Source organism: Pseudophryne corroboree, chromosome 2 (genome assembly GCF_028390025.1).
Source record: "Pseudophryne corroboree isolate aPseCor3 chromosome 2, aPseCor3.hap2, whole genome shotgun sequence".
Taxonomy (NCBI): Eukaryota; Metazoa; Chordata; class Amphibia; order Anura; family Myobatrachidae; genus Pseudophryne; species Pseudophryne corroboree.
Genome location: NC_086445.1, coordinates 615,868,900 through 615,891,375, shown reverse-complemented (window position 1 = coordinate 615,891,375; position 22,476 = coordinate 615,868,900). Strand labels below are relative to the sequence as shown.

Below are 22,476 nucleotides of genomic sequence, written 5' to 3'. Positions count from 1 at the left end.
CCCACCCTGGGATCCCCCAGGTGGAGGCTGCACCATCAGGCTAATGGCTTATCTGTCTTACCAACCGGTCCTCTGGTAGCCCAATGCTTTTTAGTCTTACCAGACTTCTTGTATTGGGACTGCCTGCTATCACTTTTACCTTTAGCTTTTCCTTTAGGCCGAAAAGCCGGAACTTTAGGTTTGAAATTGTATGTAAGGAAACTTTACTTTCTTGGAGTCTGATTCTGACTCCAAAATTTGACAATTCTTTACCAAAAAGACTATCTCCAGAAAAGGGCAAAGATTCCAAAACCTTCTCAGATTCTGAATCAGCTTTCCACGTACGTAGCCAAACTGCTCTACGATCAGCTATTGTTGAAGCTGATGCCCTGTAGACAATAGAACCCATATCCAATGCTGCTTCTTCCAAGAACATTTCAGCCTGTTTTATATGTGCTATATGGGATTTTTGCTCTCTAGAATCCCCCTCCAATGCATCACCCCTGACAACCACTGCCTTTGCCATCCAAGCTGAAGCCATGGCTGGCCTTATGACTGCCCCAGACAGGGAAAAAATGATTTTTAGAAAACCATCCACTCTGCTATCCGTGACATAATTTAATGATGTTGAAGGCAAAGGTAATGTAGATTATGGCACTAATCAAATCTCATGTGTATCTACTTTAGGAGCTACCTCCCTGGAAGAGGATAATTATAATTCCATTCCTTAGGAATTCTAAACTTATTGGGCGCAGCCCAAGACTCTTCCATGATTTCCAGCAGCTGATCTGACCCTGGAAACTCAGTCTTAACTGTTTTGGGACTTTGAAACACAGGTGCCTTGGTCTTTAACACAGGCTCCGCTGAATCCTCTAAGGATAGAATGGCTTTCATTGCTTTAATTTACTCAGTTATATCCACTGAGCCGAGACCTTCCTCCTCCTCTTCGTATGCCGAAGCAGAATTAATTGAGTTTTCATCCTCCGATGAATCCTCATCTGAACCATGTGTAGCCTGTGAGGATGAAGATTTACTTACCACTGGCTTATCAGACTGTTTCTTTTGAGAGGCAGCTGCTGGAAGCGATACACCACAGGTGGGAAGCTGCATGTAAGGGTTAATTGTGTAACCTATCCCTGGTACAGGAGTTGGAGGAATTATCCTTTCAGCTATACTGGATAAAGTCTGTGCAAACATAGCCCAAGGTGGATCAACCTTGTATTTTTCAAGAACCCCTGGTGAAAGCTAAAACAATCTGAACACAAACCATCCTGAACCAGATCCTGAGAGTATAACACAGCTTTGCAATACAAACATGATATGAGTGTTTGTGTTGCTGTGAGTGTATCTTCCTCACCTTTGCCGCTCTTAGACATGATAAATAATCAACACTTCCACAGTGTACTACACAATTTGTGACTGTAATCACTTTAAGCTTTTTAAAGTGACATACAATCTGACCCTACCCATGCACCAGAATAGAACAAAACTGACAGAATACAGTAAAGTCAGCAATCACACTAGCAGTCAGTCACATGTTATACATTAGTATAATAAGCAATATGAGCACATCATCAACTACAACTACATCTCAAGTATGTAGGAGAACATATTACTGAATCATGTTTAAACAGATTTACTGTATTCAGACGCATTGCGAAAGAAACAGTAAATGTATATTATCTAACTATTCATACTCAAAAAGGTAGATAGAGACTTAGGGGGTCATTCCGACCCGATCGCTCGCTGCAGTTTGTCGCAGCGCAGCGGTCGGGTCGGAACTGCGCATGCGCCGGAGTGCACCGGCACATGGCAGCTTTCCGGCGCCGCAGTGCGCCGGCACATGGCAGCTTTCGTTACCTAGCGATCGCCTCTGAGACAGAAGCGGTCGCTAGGCGGGAGGGGGCTGAACTGCGGCGTTATGCCGCCGTTTAGGGGGAGCGGTTCGGCCAACACAGGCATGGCCGGACCATTGGGAGCGACGAGCAACTCCCGCCCAGCCGAAGGAGCTGCGCTGGCCGGGAGTTACTCCTCAAATACAAAGGCATCGCCTCTGTGCGATGCTTTGTATTTGTGCAGGTGGGGGGGGGGGGGGCGGCACTGACATGCGGGGCGGACTAGCCCTGTGCTGGGCGTCCCCATGTCTGAGTTTACGATCGTAGCTGTGCTGAATTTAGCACAGCTATGATCAACTCGGAATGGCCCCCTTAGTGCTGTATTACCCATACTCAGTAGAGCGGGATACAGGTAGACTCACCTCGCTTCCATGACCGATCAATATGTTAGTGAACGTTGAGTGGATCCAGACGCTCCGTGAACACAGATGAACCAGCATTTCTGCTTGCTGTCCTCGCCTATGCTGCGACTGGGTCCCCTTCGTGTACAGCATCTGAGACGGAAGCGGGAAACAGTTCATCTCTGCGGGAGACTCAGAGGAAACGGGTCATGAATCAAGGGGAGTGGCGACCAGGAGAGCGTCTGACCCCCCACTGCTGACATCAACCCTAGGCATCGCAGCCTCATGCTATTCCTGGAGCCTATGATCCCTAAGGCCTAGCGCTGGTGCACCCGAGGTGGCAGCCGCGCAGAGACTGTTTGGTAGTCTCCTCCCAAAACAGTGCGGCTGTGTCCGTATTTCCCTTCTAAGCGGAACCGATGCCTTACCTTCTCCCCGTGCTCCGGCCACAGCCTGATCACATCTGCTGGACCTGCTAGTATATTCGACACAGACGCCTGCCGAAAAAGCACTGTACACGTGGGTAAGCGTTGTCGCAACCCGGCGGAGAGTTGTTGGAACCACTGTTTCTAAAGGTACGTATAAGACGTTGTTTAGAAAGATTGTTCAGAAAAATAGTAAGACTATAAAATTAAGAAAGCTTAGGGCTGGTAAAAACCAGCTGCCCACTGATCATGGTCCGGCTCCTGCCGCACCAAACAAAAAACTGATTTGCCTGAGCCAGGGATATATGGACGGGCCCGTTGCATGCTGGGAGTTGGGAAAGCTTTGACCGATTGGTGCAAATCCGCTGTCTCTTCATCATATCCCATTGTTATCCTGTGGATAACCTGTGGACCCTGCCAGAGAAAAGGACAAGTGTATTTTATATAGCAAAATAGATTTAAGGACTTTCTGAACTTTGGGGGGAATTCAACTGTTTGAGCCAGCAGCTGTCAGTGCCATCGCTGAAAGGAGCAATTCAATTGCTGCTCCATTCAGGCTCGAACAGCTGCTAGCACCAGCATTTCTGCTTGCTGTCCTCCCCTTCCCCTCACCCCATGCTGGCGTTCAGAAATGTGTTAAAAACTACCCGTTTGGCCTCCCAAACTGCATTTTCATGTTGTGCCCAGCACTTCAGTTAGGTTTAACCATTTTACGCAGCTTAACTCGGCACTGCAGGGGGCAATTAGTGCAAAAAATCAATGGGCGTCCAAAATAATTACATATCACCCCGCCAAAAGTTACGCGTGATATGCAATTATGGGCGCCCATTAACCAACTGGATAGCCTCCTTTGAAACTAGAAAGTTTAATAAGATTTCCACCAAAACACAGGTAAAATTCTGACCTTATTTTACTTTGCAAACCACCTTCTGCATCAGAATATTCAGAGTCACTGCTGTTCAGTTTCTTAAATCTTGAAGAAGGTGAAGCTGCGGGCTCCTTCCCATTAGTTCTGCCTATTGCTTTTTGTGGCCCTAAATAGGGACTGTAATTTGCATCTGATGCACCCATCTTCAGTTTTTCTAGTGCAGGTGTCAGTCCATCTGTCAAGTCAATCTCAGTTTCATCCTTCTTCTCTTCTTCCTGCTGGCCTCTCTTTTGTTTACCCCGGAATTTCTTCTTTTTATTCTGTATGCAATACAAAAAAGGCCACAGCATCCCATAATTACACATTATAGCACTATTATCAGTGACTGGAAGAAAATTATTTTCCCTGCCACAGCATTATTTCACAGTGGATTTTATATATTAATGCATTAGGACTACTGCAGCTCTTATAATCACAGTACAGTTAAATAAGGTAATTACCGCCAATAGTATAAAAATGTATACTTCTAGCTTTGCTTATGATCTACTAACTTATTTGTCTGTGGTAAAGTAACATAGTAACATAGTTTCTGAGGCTGAAAAAAAGACAATTTGTCCATCGAGTTCAACCTGTTAGTGTGTTAGTGGTCTCCTACACTGGATTATTACGAAGACTAGTTTTAACTGTGGTGAGTCTTTAGCCGTAAACTAAAATTCTCCGTTTTTTTATTACTATAGTACATGATTTAACCAACATAACCCTGTATATCCTTATCCATTAGGAATTTATCAAGCACATTTTTTAAAGTAGTGACCGAGTACGCCATCACTACGCTCTCAGGCAGGGAATTCCATATATGTATTGTCCTTACTGTGAAGAAACCTTTCCGTCTCTTTGTGCGAAATCTCTGTTCCTCCAACTTAAGCGGGTGTCTACGTGTCCTTTTTGATGATCTTACCAAAAAACAATTCCCCCGCTAACTCTGTGTATTGACCCCTTATACAGTATATTTGTAAATGTTAATCATGTCCCCTCTTAATCTCCTTTTTTCCAATGTAAACATGGCTAGCCTAGCAAGCATTTCCTTGTATTCTAGATTCTCCATCCCCTTTATCAATTTGATCGCTCGTCTCTGAACCTTTTCTAGCTCCAGGATATCCTTTTTGTAGTATGGGGTCCATAATTCTACACAGTATTCAAGATGTGGCCTCACTAGTGATTTATATAGGTGTAGTATAACATTCTCATCCCTTGAATCAATTCCCTGCTTAATGCATACTAATACCTTCTTTGCCTCTTTTGCTGCACTCTTACTATGGGTACTGCTGTTAAGTTTGTTATCTATGTGAATACCTACATCTTTTTCCAGTACAGAATTCTCTAGTTTCTCTTTGTTTAGTATGTTCTTAGTTTTGCTACCAAAGTGCATTACCTTACATTTTTCTATATTGAACCTCATTTTCCATTTTGAAGCCCATGCTTCCAGTTTAAATAAGTCATTCTGAGGAGACTGTGCATCCTCCACCGAATTTATAACCTTACACAATTTGGTATCATCTGCAGTAGACTGGATACATACAAACACCCATAAAAGAACTCATGAGGGTGACAAAATTGCAGATACTGCTGTTCAGCATTCAGGATAGAGTACACGGATGTTTCTTCATGAAGACACAAAACATCAGCACACAGACCAATTCCTGTTACCGGTATATGGTCAATAATGATCAGGCATAAAGCTGTATATCAGGGATTGCAGCAGCTGTCACAAAGGTCCCTCAAACAGTGGTATTTACCCAAGTTGGTCGAACAGTATTTGCATCAGTTTGCTCTGTTTTTGTAAGAGATCTCCCATCATACTGAGGTAGAGGAGCTGGATACAGAACTGAAGGCATTTCTATATTGAGTCCAGGAAGTCCATGAAACATATATTTCTAGAATTAGATAATACTAATAATTACTATAATCAGATTGATACTTTATTACTGAGGCAAAGTGCAGGATAGAGAGACTATATACTATAAAAACAAATTACTTAATACTTATCCTACAGCACCATTTTACAGAAATGAACCACCAAGAGAACATTTTTATCTCAGAAAACATTAGTCAAAATACAACAGTGCGCTCAGGTGATAATCCAATGTTCTGACAAGCAGATTACAGAAAGATTCCTAAAGTGGCTCCCTTATGCTCCCGTCACTAGTAACTGTAGTTAGTTGTAGCAAGCACACACAGCTACATAGATTAAAAAATAAGAATTTACTTACCGGTAATTCTATTTCTCGTAGTCCGTAGTGGATGCTGGGTACTCTGCAAGGACCATGGGGTATAGACGGGCTCCGCAGGAGACTGGGCACTCTTAAAAGAAAGATTAGGTACTATATCTGGTGTGCACTGGCTCCTCCCTCTATGCCCCTCCTCCAGACCTCAGTTAGGGAAACTGTGCCCGGAAGAGCTGACATTACTAGGAAAGGATTTGGAATCCAGGGTAAGACTCATACCAGCCACACCAATCACACCGTACAACTCGTGATAACTATACCCAGTTAACAGTATGAACAATAACTGAGCCTCTCTCAACAGATGGCTCATACAATAACCCTTTAGTTAAGCAATAACTATATACATGTATTGCAGAGAGTCCGCACTTGGGACGGGCTCCCAGCATCCACTACGGACTACGAGAAATAGAATTACCGGTGAGTAAATTCTTATTTTCTCTGACGTCCTAGTGGATGCTGGGTACTCCGCAAGGACCATGGGGATTATACCAAAGCTCCCAAACGGGCGGGAGAGTGCGGATGACTCTGCAGCACCGAATGAGCAAACTCAAGGTCCTCCTCAGCCAGGGTATCAAACTTGTAGAATTTTGCAAAAGTGTTTGAACCCGACCAAGTAGCAGCTCGGCAAAGTTGTAAAGCCGAGACCCCTCGGGCAGCCGCCCAAGAAGAGCCCACCTTCCTCGTAGAATGGTCTTTTACTAATTTAGGATGCGGCAGTCCAGCCGCAGAATGTGCAAGCTGAATCGTGCTACAGATCCAGCGAGCAATTGTCTGCTTTGAAGCAGGAGCACCCAGCTTGTTGGGTGCATGCAGGATAAATAGCGAGTCAGTTTTTCTGACTCTAGCCGTCCTGGAAACATAAAGTTTCAGGGCCCGGACTACGTCCAGCAACTTGGAATCCTCCAAGTCCCTAGTAGCCGCAGGCACCACAATAGGTTGGTTCAAATGAAACGATGATACCACCTTAGGGAGAAATTGGGGACGAGTCCTCCATTCTGCCCTTTCCATATGGAAGATCAGATATGGGCTTTTACATGACAAAGCCGCCAATTCTGACACACGCCTAGTCCAAGCTAAGGCCAAAAGCATGACCACTTTCCACGTGAGATTTTTTAGCTCCACGGTCTTAAGTGGCTCAAACCAGTGGGATTTTAGGAATCCAACACACGTTAAGATCCCAAGGTGCCACTGGAGGCACAAAAGGGGCTGAATATGCAGCACCCCTGTAACAACGTCCGAACTTCAGGCAGTGAAGCCAGTTCTGTTTGAGAGAAAAAGGGATAGGGCCGAAATCTTGGCCTTTATGGATCCTAATTTTAGGCCCATAGTCACTCCTGACTGTAGGAAGTGCAGGAATCGACCCCCCTGGAATTCCTCTGTAGGGCCTTCCCGGCCACACACCAAGCAACCTATTTTCGCCATATACAGTGAAAAAGTCTTGCTGTCACGTCTTTCCTAGCCTTTATCAGCGTAGGAATAACTGCATCCGGAATGCCCTTTTCCGCTAGGATCCGGCGTTCAACCGCCATGCCGTCCAACGCAGCCGCGGTAAGTCTTGGATCAGACAGGGTCCCTGTTGCAACATGTCCTGACTGAGAGGCAGAGGCTATGTGTCCTCTGAGAGCATTTCTTGCAGTTCCGGGTACCGAGTCCTTCTTGGCCAATCCGGAGCAAAGAATATTGTTCACACTCCTCCGTTTATTACAATTCTCAGCCCTTGGGTCTGAGAGGAAGAGGAGGGAATATATAGACCGACTGGAACACCCACGGTGTTACTAGTGCGACCACAGCTATCGCCTGAGAGTCCCTTGACCCAGCGTAAAACCTTTTTTATCTTTTTATTGAGGTGGGACGCCATGTAGTCCACCTGAGGCAGTTTCCATCAATTTGCAAAACTGCGTGAAGACTTCCTGATGAAGTCACCACTTTCCCGGGTGGAGGTCGTGTCCACTCCCGGAATGAACACTGCTGACAGTGCTCTTACTTGATTCGCCACCCTGCTCCTTGTGCCGCCCTGGCGGTTTACATGAGCCCCTGCGGTCTGACTGGATCAGAACCGGTTGGTCGCGAAGCAGGAACTCCGCTTGACTTAGGGCGTTGTATATGGCCCTTAGTTCCAGGATATTGATGTGAAGGCAAGTCTGTTGGCTTGACCACAAACCTTGGAATTTTCTTCCCTGTGTAACTGCCCCCCACCCTCGGAGGCTTGCATCCATGGTCACCAGGAACCAGTCCTGAATGCAGAATCTGCGGCCCTCGAGAAGGTGAGCACTCCGCAGCCACCACAGGAGAGACACCCTGCCCCTGGGGGATAGGGTGATTAACCGATGCATCTGAAGATGTGATCCGGACCACTTGTCCAGTAAATTCCATTGTCCTTGCATGGAACCAGCCGAAGGGGATGGCCTCGTATGATGCCATCATCCTTCCCAGGACTCGAGTGCAGTGATGCACTGACACCTGTTTTGGTTTTCAATGGATTCCTGACCAGTGTCATGAGCTCCTGAGCTCTCTCTATCGGGAGATAAACCCTCTTCTGGTCTGTGTCTAGGATCATGCCTAGGCGAGGCAGATGAGCTGTAGGAACCAACTGCGACTTCGGAATATATAGAATCCAGTCGTGTTGCCGTTTCACTTCCAGAGAAGGTGATACGCTGTCCAGCAACTGCTCTCTTGATCTCGCTTTTATGAGGAGATCATCCAAGTATGTGATAATAGTGACACCTTGCTTCCGCAGGAGCACCATCATATCCGCCATTACCTTGGTGAAATTGGTAATGACAATCCCGTACCGCAATTCTGAGGTACGCCTCATGAGGTGGATAAATGGGGACACGAAGGTATGCATCCCTTATGTCCCGATTCATTTCAGGCTTGCAATGACCACTCTTAGCGATTTCATCTTGAACCTGAACCTTTTCAGGTATATGTTCAGGGATTTTAATACAATATGGGTCTAACCGAACCGTCTGGTTTCGGGATTATAACATGGTCGAATAATAACACCCTCTTGTTGAAGGAGGGGACCCTTGACCACCACCTGTTGAAGATACAATTTACGAATTGCAGTTAACACTGGCTCCCTCTCTTGGGGGGAAGCCCGCCGGGTCCTCGGTGAGGGGGGCATCTTCTCACAGTCCAGCCTGTATCCCTGCGATACAATTTCTATTGCCCAGGGATCTAACAGGGAGTGAACCCACTTGTGGCTGAACTTACGAAGGCGTGTCCCCACCGGGCCTAGCTCCGCCAGTGGAGCCCCAGCGACATACGGTGGATTTTTGTAGAGGCCGGGGAGGACTTCTGTTCCTGGGGACTAGCTGTGTTGTACAGCTTCTTTCCTCTGCCCCCGGCTCTGACAAGAAAGGACGCACCTCAGACTTTCTTGTTTCTTTATTCGAAAAGCTGCATTTAATAATGTCGTGCTTTCCTAGGCTGTGCAGGAATATAAGGCAAAATATCAGAATTACCAGCTATAGCTGTGGAGACCAGGCTCGAGAACCTTTCTCCACACAATCCTCAGCCTTCCATATGCCTCTTAAGTCGGCATCATCTGTCCAATGTATATTCTACAGGACACGTCAAGCAGAAATCGACATAGCTTTTGTCTCTAGGACCCAGTATACTCATGTCCCTTTGGGCATGCTTTATAATTATATATCTATCACTTAAGACAGCATCCTAAAATATTTATATGCATACTAGGGTCTCAATCTCTGCTGATAAGGTACCTGTCCACGCTGCCACAGCGCTATAAACCCATGCCGACACAATCGCCGGTCTGGGTAGTATACTAGAATGTGCACACTATCTGCAGGATCCCTGAGAATAGCTAGTGCAAACAGGACACCCAAGGGGAAGATTCTCAACACATCCTGGCCCTAGTGGGGAAAGGATACAGCCTGAGAATTCTCTTGTGGGAAGCTGCCGTCTCTTGTCTGGAGATTCCCGCTCTTTTTCCTCATGAGAGGAGGGAAATTTACCTCAGCATTCTTCCCCTTAACATGTGTACTCTCGTGTCAGGGACAGATGAGTCATCAGTGATATGCAAATCATCTTTTATTCCAATAATCATATATTGAATATCTTTTAGCCCTCTTGGCTGTAACTTTGCATTATCGTAGTCGACAGTGGAGTTAAACTCCGTGTCGATACTTTGTTATTTTGGATAGTGAACATAGAGAGACTCTGAAGGACTCTGTGACATAGGGACAGAACAGGGTAGATTTCCTTTCTGTTCCCTAACCTTTTGTGCAATAATTTTACCTCAGCACTTACACATATCCATACAGGTGTCGGCGTTGTCGACGGAGACACCCTCCCACACACATATCCGCTCTATCACCTCCTTAGAGGAGCCTTTTACCTCAGACATGTCGACACACGCGTACAGACACACCACACACACAGGGGATGCTCTATTTGAAGACAGTTCCCCCACCAGGCCCTTTGGAGAGACAGAGAGAGAGTATGCCAGCACACACCACAACGCTATATAATACAGGGATGTACACTATACTGAGTGATTTTTCCCCTATAGCAGCTTATATACACAGTTTTTGCGCCTAAATTTATGTGCCCCCCCCCCTCTTTTTTACCCTTTGTGTACCAGGATACTGCAGGGGAGAGCCTGGGGAGTTTCCTTCCAGCTGAGCTGTGAAGAGAAAATGGCGCCGGTGTGCTGAGGAAGAAGGCCCGGCCCCCTCAGAGGCGGGCTTCTGTCCTTTTATGTACTTTAATGGCGGGGGTTAATGCACATATACAGTTTATCAGACTGTATTATGTGCTTTTCGCCAAGTAAGGTAATCTAATTGCTGCCCAGGGCGCCCCCCCCCCAGCGCCCTGCACCCATCAGTGACCGGAGTGTGTGGTGTGCTAAGGGAGCAATGGCGCACAGCTGCAGTGCTGTGCGCTACCTTAATGAAGACCGGAGTCTTCAGCCGCCGATTTTCAACTTCTCTTCGTTCTTCTGGCTCTGCAAGGGGGACGGCGGCGCGGCTCCGGGACCGGACGACCGAGGACTGGGCCTGTGTTCGATCCCTCTGGAGCTAATGGTGTCCAGTAGCCTTAGAAGCCCAAGCTAGCTGCAAGCAGGTAGGTTCGCTTCTCTCCCCTCAGTCCCACGTAGCAGTGAGTCTGTTGCCAGCAGATCTCACTGAAAATAAAAAACCTAACAAATACTTTCTTTTCTAGGAAGCTCAGGAGAGCCCCTAGGGTGCATCCAGCTCTGGCCGGGCACAGATACTAACTGCGGTCTGGAGGAGGGGCATAGAGGGAGGAGCCAGTGCACACCAGATATAGTACCTAATCTTTCTTTTAAGAGTGCCCAGTCTCCTGCGGAGCCCGTCTATACCCCATGGTCCTTGCGGAGTACCCAGCATCCACTAGGACGTCAGAGAAAAGAAAGTGTGTGTGTGTGTGTGTGTGTGTGTGTGTGTGGGGGGGCACACACACTTGGGAACTCCACCACGTGGAGCGACTACTTCAGACACCCTTCTTGGCAAGCTGTCCACAAGTTCCTGGATAACAGCAGGTGGTATATTTTGCCATTCTGCCTCAAGTACAGTAACCAACTGCAACACAGAAGAAGGTCGAGTCAGTTTAGAACGCACCATTCGCTCCATTTGTCCCAGAGGTTCTCAGCGGGGTTAAGATCCGGTCTTTAGCTGGTCAGTCCACCCAGTTTACTGAATTGTCTGTATACCAGCCCAGCATAGACCTGGAAACATGACATTGTGCAGCCTACGATGATCTCCTTCTCAAACTCCGTTAGCTCCTTCCGGCAAGCCATTTAGTTAGCAAATGGTCTAATCAGTGAACCCTCTAACTGTATTATACCTTCACAAACACATTTCTGCTGCAGGAGCACACCATTTCACTTGCGCAGGGGGCACCCAATCACTTCTGTCTACATAGTATACTTCTTTATATAAGCATGTGTGCCTCAATGTGTTCCCAACATATTTCAAAGTGCAAGCCATTTTACAGACTTTGGAAACAGAACATAGTGAGGAATGTAATAGGGTGTGAGAATCAGAAAGTGAGAGATTTTGGGAGAGTTCTCGTTGTTTTTAAGTGGCAATCATTTACATGCAAAATCAAGCTGGTTTTTGCATGCTGCGAGGCCTTGCCCTTTGCTGGGCGTCCCCCAGCATGCGATCGCAGCCAGTTGCAGTTTTGCTAAAATAGCACAACTGCAACTGAAACTGACTGAGGGCCTATATTCACTATAGAGTCTACTAGACACCGGTCAGATTAGCAAACTTGGAAGAGGTGAGGCATCCACTTGCCTGCAGCTGATTTTTGGCATTTGCTATGGACCTGCCCTTCCTTATCTGAATTCTGGTCTGTTGTCACTACTTGCATTATTCGTACTAGTATTCATCTTCCATTAATACATCTGGGGATATGTATCTTTGGTCTCCGTCTTCAGCAGCTCCTGAATAATGCATTGGAAACTTATGTCAACAGCCTGTGTATATAGGTCTCCATGTTTGGTGGTGGACTGGCCTGGTCAATTCTACTTTAGCACACAAGTGGTACATTTATCAGAGTAGACCATGTCCCCTTAATTTCAATAGGATTTGGTCTAGGTGGTGGACTTCCCTTATGCATTGGAACTGCAGCCCTCCTCCAATCTACCTTCATTGTCTGCTCGTGGGTGCTCTAGTCGGGATACAAGGAGCTAATCTACTTTTGGTTACCAGAACATTAGGTTAGAGCCCTTTTTTCCTGGTTGAGTAAAGGTTTGTTTCTCTCTACTGCGCTGGAAGAGGTATTATTTTTCATTATGTAAGCTATTTATGTATATGTACAGTATATATCCTCATTCTTGTTATATGTGCTTTGCATTTGTTTCTTGTATGGTTAGTTTTGTTTGTGTCAAAAATCAATAAACAATTAAAAAAATACTTGATTTAAAAACAATAAATATACTAGATTACCTTGAGTACAGCGAGTAGAGATCCAAGTTGATCAGTTTCCACTAATGACATTTTGCTACCATTTAAAATAGACTGTATACCTTTTAAAGCATTCTGCAGCAGCTGAAAAAGAGACCAACAAATGCTTCTAATAACTGCACAAATCCATAATAATCATTCACCTAAACCAGTAGTACCCAAACTTTTTTGAATCACGGTGCCCTAGAGTATCAGAATTTTTGACGGCAGCCCTAGGTCAAAATGTTCTTATTGAGAAGTTTAGGAAGAAATATTAAATGAAGTAAATTGTGTTTATATGTCATCCTTAGGGTCAGTTATGTGGGGAGGGACAAGATTTGCTTCTATTTGTCACATATTTTATGATTGGCAGCCGCCAGCACTGGTTTTGTCTCTTACATTTGACCATAAATAAATTCGAATTGGTCTTGGACAACCAACCCAGGGCACCCCTGCAAGTGTCCAGAGGAACCCCAGGGTGCCACACCACAAAGTTTGAGAACCACTGACCTAAACTATTTTTTTACAATAAAATTGTTACTTAATAATTGGAAAATTATGGAATTCAACATTACTAATTTTATAAAGCTATTTTGAACCTTCTGAACAGCTGTACTGCTCCCAAGACTTGTCAAAAACAAAACCTCAAAAGTTGAAGAATAGGTCCTCAAACCATTATCCTCACATATGAATGCTGAAAAATAGTGTCAAAAGAAAACTAAAATATTATCATTGTCTGCTTTATTTTAAGTAAACCATGATCTACACATGGTGGAGGCGTCCATATTGTGGGTCAAGCAAGTATGTAGCAGATCAATTTACCAGGAACTAGTGACATCAGTGAGACACTGCCTGACTTGCAGTATATTCAGGAGGTATTGGTTCAGAGTAGTGAATGGCTATGGAATGCTCACACTTCCAGAAACTAGAGTTCATTGTAAGCTCTCCCACAGAGCTCTTTTGAAGAGTTATGGATGGCTGTGCAGTATACTGGTAGAGACTCAGCACAAGACACTTCGAGGCTTAGGTAATTGAGTTGGAACCTCTGTTTGCTTTACAGGGGTAAGGGAAACATTTGATTAAAAAAGGTCCACTGAAGGCGTCCCCGTTACAGACTTGTATAATTCTTTACAATAACTAGGAGCTTTGGTGAAATGACTTTAATGCGTCATTAACCCCATTAATACTAAGTATTAATGCCAAAATTACACACACACACACACACACATTATTTATATATATATATATATATATATATATATATATTTATATTTAACCAAATTGCATTCTGAGTGAAATTAGCTCAGGTGTCTATTTAATGCCTTAACTGAAATACCACAGGCTTGGATATCAGATAGCCAAGCTTTTATAAAAGAGCATGTATAAAACATTGGGGTCCTTACTGAGATCACCCTCTTCAAAGCGCAAAGTAAAAGGATCATTGCACCAGATCTCCTATCTGTCACAGTGGGACATATGCACAATAAATCATCTACATGAGAGGAATGTCCATGGCTCACTAAAATTTTTAGCTATGGCCAGCTCGGGTCTGGGACTAAAGGTCGACACCACTTAGGTCGACAGCAACTGCTCGACACAGACAAAGTCGACATGGGAAGAGATCGACAAGAGTTTGCTGTTTTTGGTATCATTTTCGTCGTAAAGTGACGGGGAACCCCAATTGGTGCACCGTGTCCCCTCGCTCCGCTACAGCTGCGCTCGGCACAGGTTACCTTCCCAATTGTAGTCCACGTGGATCATTAAGTATGAAAAACTTTTCAAAAAATAAAAAAAATGTGGAAAAACTCATGTCGACCTTTTCCATGTCGACATTGTTCATGTCGACCGTTTGTCTGTGTCACCCTATTTCTGTTGTCGACCTAAGGTGTGTCGATCTGGAGTCAGGATACCGGCCAGCTCTACGGTAAAGACACAGAATCTGTATTGGTGGCATCCTAAGTTTGGGAAAAGGGACTAATGAAGAGCCCACGACAGTGGCAGTAAAACTAATTCAGATTTGAAACAAAAATAAATTGGTACAAAATTGTTAGTTCATGTTTTCATTTTTCTTTTTCACCTATGTTGATACATTGAAATGTGATAAAATGTAATCCTGCTAATCAGACCATTGTCTTGATGCTGCTGGTTGTATTCCATGTGCATCTTTACAGAGGGAGTACAGTATTTGGATACCTAATCCAGAGGTTCCCAAACGCAGTCCTCAAGGCACCCCAACAGTCCAGGTTTTAGGTATATCCATGGCTCAGCACAGATGGTTAAATCAAATTGACTTAGGTGCTAATTAAGTCACCTGTGGGCAAGCATGGATACATTTAAAACCAGGACCATTGGGGTGCCTTGAGGACCGAATTTGGGAACATCTGACCTAATCAATCTCTATTCTGTACTTTCTCCTTATTTATTTTTATTTTTTTGACAGATGTATATTTTCATTTCAGTGTCTATTTCTAATATAAACACGCATGCAGACTCACTTACATTGCATATTGCTATTTCATCCGTGGAATTAATTCTTGGGGTCTGAAGCATTGTAAGAAATATTTTAAAGCAGGTCACTCGGTATGGTTCATCCAAGTATGGTTGCCCGGGCACACTGGATGGAAAAGAAAACCATGACTTAGAACAAACCGTTTTCTGACCTCTGACAAACATTCTGACAATTCATTATACAAGCTAAGTTCCCATTAATTACTTTCACTTTTTCCTAATGTAAGTATAGCAAGTACGCATATAACACTCTGGTTCCAATGAACCCATTTACCTGCCAGAGATTGGGAATATTTGCGGAGTGGTGAGGTCTTTCGTTTGAAAATAGCCTGTTCTATTTCTTCCATTCACTGCAAGCAAACTTATTGGGCTGAATGGAGAGTGCTAAAGCAGGGGAGTGAAAACTCCCTCCCCCCCTCCCCTCTGGCGATGCCCCCCTGAGCACACAGCGCTTCAGCTTAGTGCTGAAGTGCTGTGTCTCCCTACCCAGCCGACTACACTGCACATGCGCGGGATCTTTCTACTCACGTGAGATCCCCTGCACAGTCCGGAGCCGGCACCCGCCACAGGCAGGCACAGCTCTGTCCCTGCTGTGAAGATAAGGCATTGACACCATGCTGCTGTCGATATATCGCTACTGACCGTTCATACATTGCCCTCATATATCGGTGTGCTATCTTATAGCTAGCAGCGCTCCTGTCACTGGGAACACGCCACTGACATCATACATGGGGAAGAAGTGGTGCGCTGATGCCACTTCCCTCCCATAACGTCAGATGATACATTTACCCACAAATAAGTTCAAATTCTTAGGGGTCTTTTTACTAAGCAGAGATAAAGTACTATATCAGCCAATCAGCTCCTAACTGCCATGTTACAGGCTGTGTTTGAAAAATGACAGAAGCCGATTGGCTAGTACATTATCTCCATCCACTACTTAGTAAATAGACCAAAGAGTTCCTTATATGTTCAACACAGAAAAATCACTCACTCCTAAGTACTGGAAATGAATATCTGTGCCATTAGACAAAGCAGTAGACAAGCAGGGCCCAGCATTAAAAGTGAGGAGAGGAGAGACAGAGCGACTGGAAAGCAGGGAAAATAGTTTCAGGGGTGGACTGGGCCACTGGGAAAACGTCCCAATTCCCGCTGGTCCTGCCCCCTCTATGCCTGGTAGAGGAAGCAGGCAAGAATTGGGGGCACGTCAGTGAGGAGGAGCGGATGCAACAACACAGTGCAGACCACCTCTCTCCAACACTTATGAAGCGCAACAACTGCAAACAGAGTACAAAATTATGAAGGGCTGCGGTCTCGATTAGCTTCCCTTTCCACAACACTGCAATAATGCACACTGAGTTGTCAGTGTCAGTCTCAGCAGATGCCGGCAGTGTGGTGGCTGGCCCTACTAACCTTGCCTTGGAGTCCCAACCTGTCAATCATAAGAAGCTCCGACCCCTATAGACTACACATATTGACTGACGAGCTGCTGTTGAATGGCTTCTCTTGGTGGGAATAGAGGTATGTTGAAGTGTGTGTGTGTGTGTGTGTGTGTGTGTGTGTGGGTGTGGGTGTGGGTGTGGGGGGGGGCGCGCAGGGGTGATAATCAGTACTGGCTGTGGAGAAGTTAATACACAGGTGCTGAGGGTTAAGGTGTTAATGGGTGTTGCAGGTGAACAGGAAGAGAGCAACTCTGATGTAAGGAGGAGGCTCGAGGAAGAGAGCAGCTCCAGTGTTACATTATAGATAGAGCCGCTCCAATATAAGGACTATGGTACGGTTCCGGTCAGTTGTTAGGAGTATAAATGGAGAATAGTCTTGTACCTTTGAAAAGGCAGATATTATACTACCACTCACAAATGATGTAGAACAAAGGTAACCTGTATAATTTTACGGTAACCTGAGCTGTTTATTGGGGGTTTGTATTAATAACTTTAATATCTAACCAGCCACTATTCATAGAAGTCTGCTTGAAATTTTGTGAATTTTTTTTTTTTTATACAAAACATCTGGTTTTGAGAACCGTACATCTAAATATTATGGTGAAGGATTATATTTGGACAGCTGTGTACCTGGTTCTTTTGTCAGGACTGTTAGTGGTATTTAGCGGTGCTGAATTCCTCGTTAGGAACAGTATAATTTAACAGGGTAGAGTATTTTGTGGACTGATTACTAGGTTTAGTATGAATTGGGGGGGGAGCAGCTGTGTGGCATAATTATTTATTGAGGACACTGATGTGTGGCATATTACTGTCTACTGACCACACACAAATGTTGTTCCCAAGGATTGGTCAATAGAATGTGGGTAAAGGTTTAGTGTAGATGGCTGAGAGCGCGTACATTGTTTTGCATTACATACATTGTTTGCATTGTTTGGATATCAGGCATTAAAAGTTTAAATAAATGTTGTATTATATTTGCATTGTGTTTTTGTGTTTCTTTTTAATGTTTGTAATGTCTGTAATGTTTAAAGCTTTAAAAAGTTGAATATAAGGAGGAAAAAATAGGATTTTTATACCTACCGGTAAATCCTGTTCGCTTAGTCCGTAGAGGATGCTGGGGTCTCAAAGGACCATGTATAGACGGGATCCGCAGGAGACATGGGCACACTATAAGACTTTGAATGGGTGTGAACTGGCTCCTCCCTCTATGCCCCTCCTCCAGACTCCAGTTAGAGAACTGTGCCCAGGGAGACGGACATTTCGAGGAAAGAATTTATTGTTTAAACACGGTGAGTGTCATACCAGCTCACACTTCGAACACGCCACAGAACGTGGCATTCAATAGAACACCAGCCAACGGCATGAAAAATAGACAGCATTATGCTGACCGAAAAAGTAACACGACCTGTGTGTAAACACGACCAACTATAACATACCGCATGCCATGGCATGAAGAACGTCAGCAACCAACTTGACTGAAAGAAACACCACATGAGTGTAACCACAACCAATAGATGCAGATCCAGTACGCACTGGGACAGGCGCCCAGCATCCTCTACTGACTAAGAGAAAAGGATTTACCGGTAGGTATTAAAATCCTATTTTCTCATACGTCCTAGAGCAGAGGTTCTCAAACTCGGTCCTCGGGAGCCCACACAGTGCATGTTTTGCAGGTCTCCTCACAGAATCGCAAGTGAAATAATTAGCTCCACCTGTGGACCTTTTAAAATGTGTCAGTGAGTAATTAATACACCTGTACACCTGCTGGGTTACCTGCAAAACATGCACTGTGTGGGCTCCCGAGGACCGAGATTGAGAACCTCTGCTCTAGTTGGTAACCCTGGGACACTATTTCCAAAACCCATGGGTCTAGGGCCGAACGAGCCCAGAATTGACTGAAGAGTTTGAGACGTGCCCCCACCGGTGCTGACTCTCTCAGAGGAGCCCCAGCGTCATGCGGTGGATTTGGCAGCAGCCGGGGAGGACTTCTGCTCTTGGGAACTTGCCACAGCCGGTGACATTTTTCCCTTTCCTCTTCCTCTAGAAGTAAGGAAGGAAGTCCCTCTGCCTTTTTTGTATTTATTGGGACGAAAGGACTGCATCTGATAGTGGTGCGTTTTCTTCTGTTGTGCAGGAACATAAGGTAAAAATGACGACTTACCCGCGGTAGCCGTAGATACCAGGTCAGTGAGGCCGTCACCAAACAAGACACCACCTTTATACGGCAGAGACTCCATACCCTTCTTAGAGTCCGCATCAGCATTCCATTGATGAATCCACAATGCTCTCCTGGCTGAGACTGCCACGGCATTGGCCCTTGATCCCAAAAGGCCAATATCCCTCACAGCTTCCTTTAGATAGGCTGCAGTGTCCCTGATATGACGCAGTGTCAAAAGAACGCTATCCCTGTCCAGGGTATCTATATCAGATGACAAGTTATCTGCCCATTTTTCAATAGCGCTACTTACCCATGCCGAAGCCACGGCAGGTCTGAGCAGCGTACCCGTAGTGACATAAATGGATTTCAAAGTATTTTCCTGCTTACGATCCGCAGGTTCCTTTAGGGCTGCCGTTTCAGGGGACGGCAGCGCCACCTTTTTGGACAGCCGTGATAAAGCTTTGTCCACAGTGGGGGGTGACTCCCACTTTTCCCTATCCCCCGAGGGGAACAGATATGCCACCGGAATTCTCTTGGTAATCTGAAACTTCTTGTCAGGATTTTCCCAGACCTGTTCAAAAAGCGTGTTCAGTTCATGAGACGGAGGAAACGTTACCTCAGGTTTATTTCCTTTAAACATACAGACCCTTGTATCAGGAACAGCAGGGTCCTCCGTGATATGTAACACGTCTTTTATCGCCACAATCATGTACTGAATGCTCTTAGCCAGTTTTGGATTTAATCTGGCATCACTATAGTCGACACTGGAGTCAGAGTCCGTGTCGGTATCTGTATCTGCTATCTGGGTAAATGAACGCTTTTGTGACCCCGAGCGGGTCTGAACCTGGGACAACACATCCTCTAAGGATTTTTTCCATGTCTGGTTTTGAGACTCAGATTTATCCAATCTTTTATTCAACCGAGCCACATTCGCATTCAAAGCACTCAGAACATTTACCCAATCAGGAGTCGGCGGTGCCGACAGGGTCACTCCCACAGCCGTTTCTTTCCCTAATCCAGTCTCCTCCTGGGAAGAGCACTCTGCCTCAGACATGTCGACACACGTGCACCGACACACATAAACACACTGGGCATATAGGGGACAGACCCACAGTAAAGCTTGTCAGAAAAACACAGAGGGAGTTTACCAGCTCACAACCCAGCGCCTATCCCGGTTCTGAACACTTTTATATAAAGTCCCAGACCTGTTAGCGCTTTATATTACATTAAATAGCACCAAACATACTGTGCTCCCCCTTTTTTGCACCCTGTTACTTGTACAGCAGCGGAAAGGAAGGCCAGCGTCTCTGCAGCTCTGTGTAGAGAAAATGGCGCTGGTGAGAGCTGTGAGGGCTAAGCCACGCCCCCTCAATGGCGCGCTTCAGCCCCGCTATTTTTTAAAATACTTATATTGGCGGGGGACCGGAATCAGTTCCTAGGCACTTAAAAACCACTTCTGCCAGGTCATATTGAGGATTTACATGCTGCCCAGGGCGCCCCCCCCCCCCCCCTGCAGTGCCGCTGTGTGTGGGAGCATGGCGCGCAGCGCGGCCGCTGTGCGGTACCTCAAAGCAGTCACTGAAGTCTTCTGATCTTCTTCTACTCACCCCTGTCTTCTGACTTCTGGCTCTGCAAGGGGGGTGACGGCGGGCTCCGGGAACGAGCATCTAGGCGTACCTAGCGTTCAGACCCTCAGGAGCTAATGGTGTCCTGTAGCCTAAGAAGCATAGCCTTGAAACTCACAGAAGTAGGTCTGCTTCTCTCCCATAAGTCCCACGATGCAGGGAGACTGTTGCCAGCAGTTCTCCCTGAAAATAATAAATCTAACATAAAAGTATCACTGGGCACAGATTCTAAACTGGAGTCTGGAGGAGGGGCATAGAGGGAGGAGCCAGTTCACACCCCTTTTAAAGTCTTAAAGTGCCCATGTCTCCTGCTGATCCCGTCTATACCCCATGGTTCTTGAAGCGTCCCCAGCATCCTCTAGGACGTATGAGAAAATAAGATTTTACTTACCGGTAAATCTATTTCTCGTAGTCCGTAGTGGATGCTGGGGACTCCGTAAAGACCATGGGGAATAGACGGGCTCCGCAGGAGAAATGGGCACTTTAAGAAAGAATTTAGATTCTGGTGTGCTCTGGCTCCTCCCTCTATGTCCCTCCTCCAGGCCTCAGTTAGAGAAACTGTGCCCGGAAGAGCTGACAGTACAAGGAAAGGATTTTGGGAATCCAGTGTAAGACTCATACCAGCCACACCAATCACACCGTATAACTTGTGATAACTTTACCCAGTTAACAGTATGAACAATCACAGAGCATCAGATAAACTCTGATGCAACAATAACATAACCCTTATTTAAGCAATAACTATATACAAGCATTGCAGAAGAAGTCCGCACTTGGGACGGGCACCCAGCATCCACTACGGACTACGAGAAATAGATTTACCGGTAAGTAAAATCTTATTTTCTCTAACGTCCTAGTGGATGCTGGGGACTCCGTAAGGACCATGGGGATTATACCAAAGCTCCCAAACGGGCGGGAGAGTGCGGATGACTCTGCAGCACCGAATGAGCAAACACAAGGTCCTCCTCAGCCAGGGTATCAAACTTCTAGAACTTTGCAAAGGTGTTTGAACCTGACCAAGTAGCCGCTCGGCAAAGCTGTAATGCCGAGACCCCTCGGGCAGCCGCCCAAGAAGAGCCCACCTTCCTTGTGGAATGGGCCTTAACTGATTTAGGCAGCGGCAAGCCAGCCGCAGAATGAGCCTGCTGAATCGTGTTACAGATCCAGCGAGCAATAGTTTGCTTTGAAGCAGGCGCCCCAAGCTTGTTGGAAGCATACAGGATAAACAAAGATTCTGTTTTCCTGACCTTAGCCGTTCTGGCTACATAAACCTTCAAAGCCCCGACTACATCCAGTGACTCGGAATCCTCCAAGTCAGTAGTAGCCACAGGCACCACAATAGGTTGGTTTATATGAAAGGATGAAACCACTTTCGGCAGAAATTGTGGGCGGTCCGCAATTCTGCTCTATCCGCATGGAAAAATAGATCAGGGCTTTTATGTGACAAAGCCGCCAATTCTGACACACGCCTAGCCGAATCCAAGGCTAATAGCATGACCACCTTCCACGTGAGATATTTTACTTCCATCGTTTTGAGTGGTTCAAACAAGTGTGATTTCAGGAAACTCAACACCACGTTAAGATCCCAAGGTGCCACTGGAGGCACAAAAGGGGGCTGAATATGCAGCACTCCCTTTACAAACGTCTGAACTTCAGGCAGAGAAGCCAGTTCTTTTTGAAAGAAAATGGATAAGACCGAAATCTGAACCTTAATGGAACCCAATTTAAGGCCCAAAGTCACTCCCGACTGTAGGAAGTGAAGGAAAAGGCCCAGCTGGAATTCCTCCGTAGGGGCATTCCTGGCCTCACACCAAGCCACATATTTTCGCCATATACGGTGATAATGTTGAGCCGTCACATCCTTCCTAGCCTCTATCAGCGTAGGAATGACCTCATCCGGAATGCCTTTTTCTGCTAGGATCCGGCGTTCAACCGCCATGCCGTCAAACGCAGCCGCGGTAAGTCTTGGAACAGACAGGGCCCCTGTTGCACAAGTCCTGTCCTAGAGGCAGAGG

General features: G+C 45.7%; 1 protein-coding gene across 3 annotated transcripts in view; it reads right to left on the bottom strand.

Annotated features, from left to right (window-relative positions):
* Nucleotides 1-22,476, bottom strand: part of HEATR6 (HEAT repeat containing 6) — a 205,568-nt gene that overhangs the window by 62,342 nt on the left and 120,750 nt on the right. For all 3 annotated transcript variants that reach the window (XM_063954808.1, XM_063954806.1, XM_063954807.1), the window contains 4 exons: nt 15,231-15,345; nt 12,735-12,836; nt 5,305-5,442; nt 3,545-3,828 (listed from right to left, as the gene is read on the bottom strand). In XM_063954808.1, coding sequence (XP_063810878.1) covers nt 3,545-3,828; nt 5,305-5,442; nt 12,735-12,836; nt 15,231-15,345 — 639 coding nt within the window. The remainder of the gene's footprint in view (nt 1-3,544; nt 3,829-5,304; nt 5,443-12,734; nt 12,837-15,230; nt 15,346-22,476) is intronic.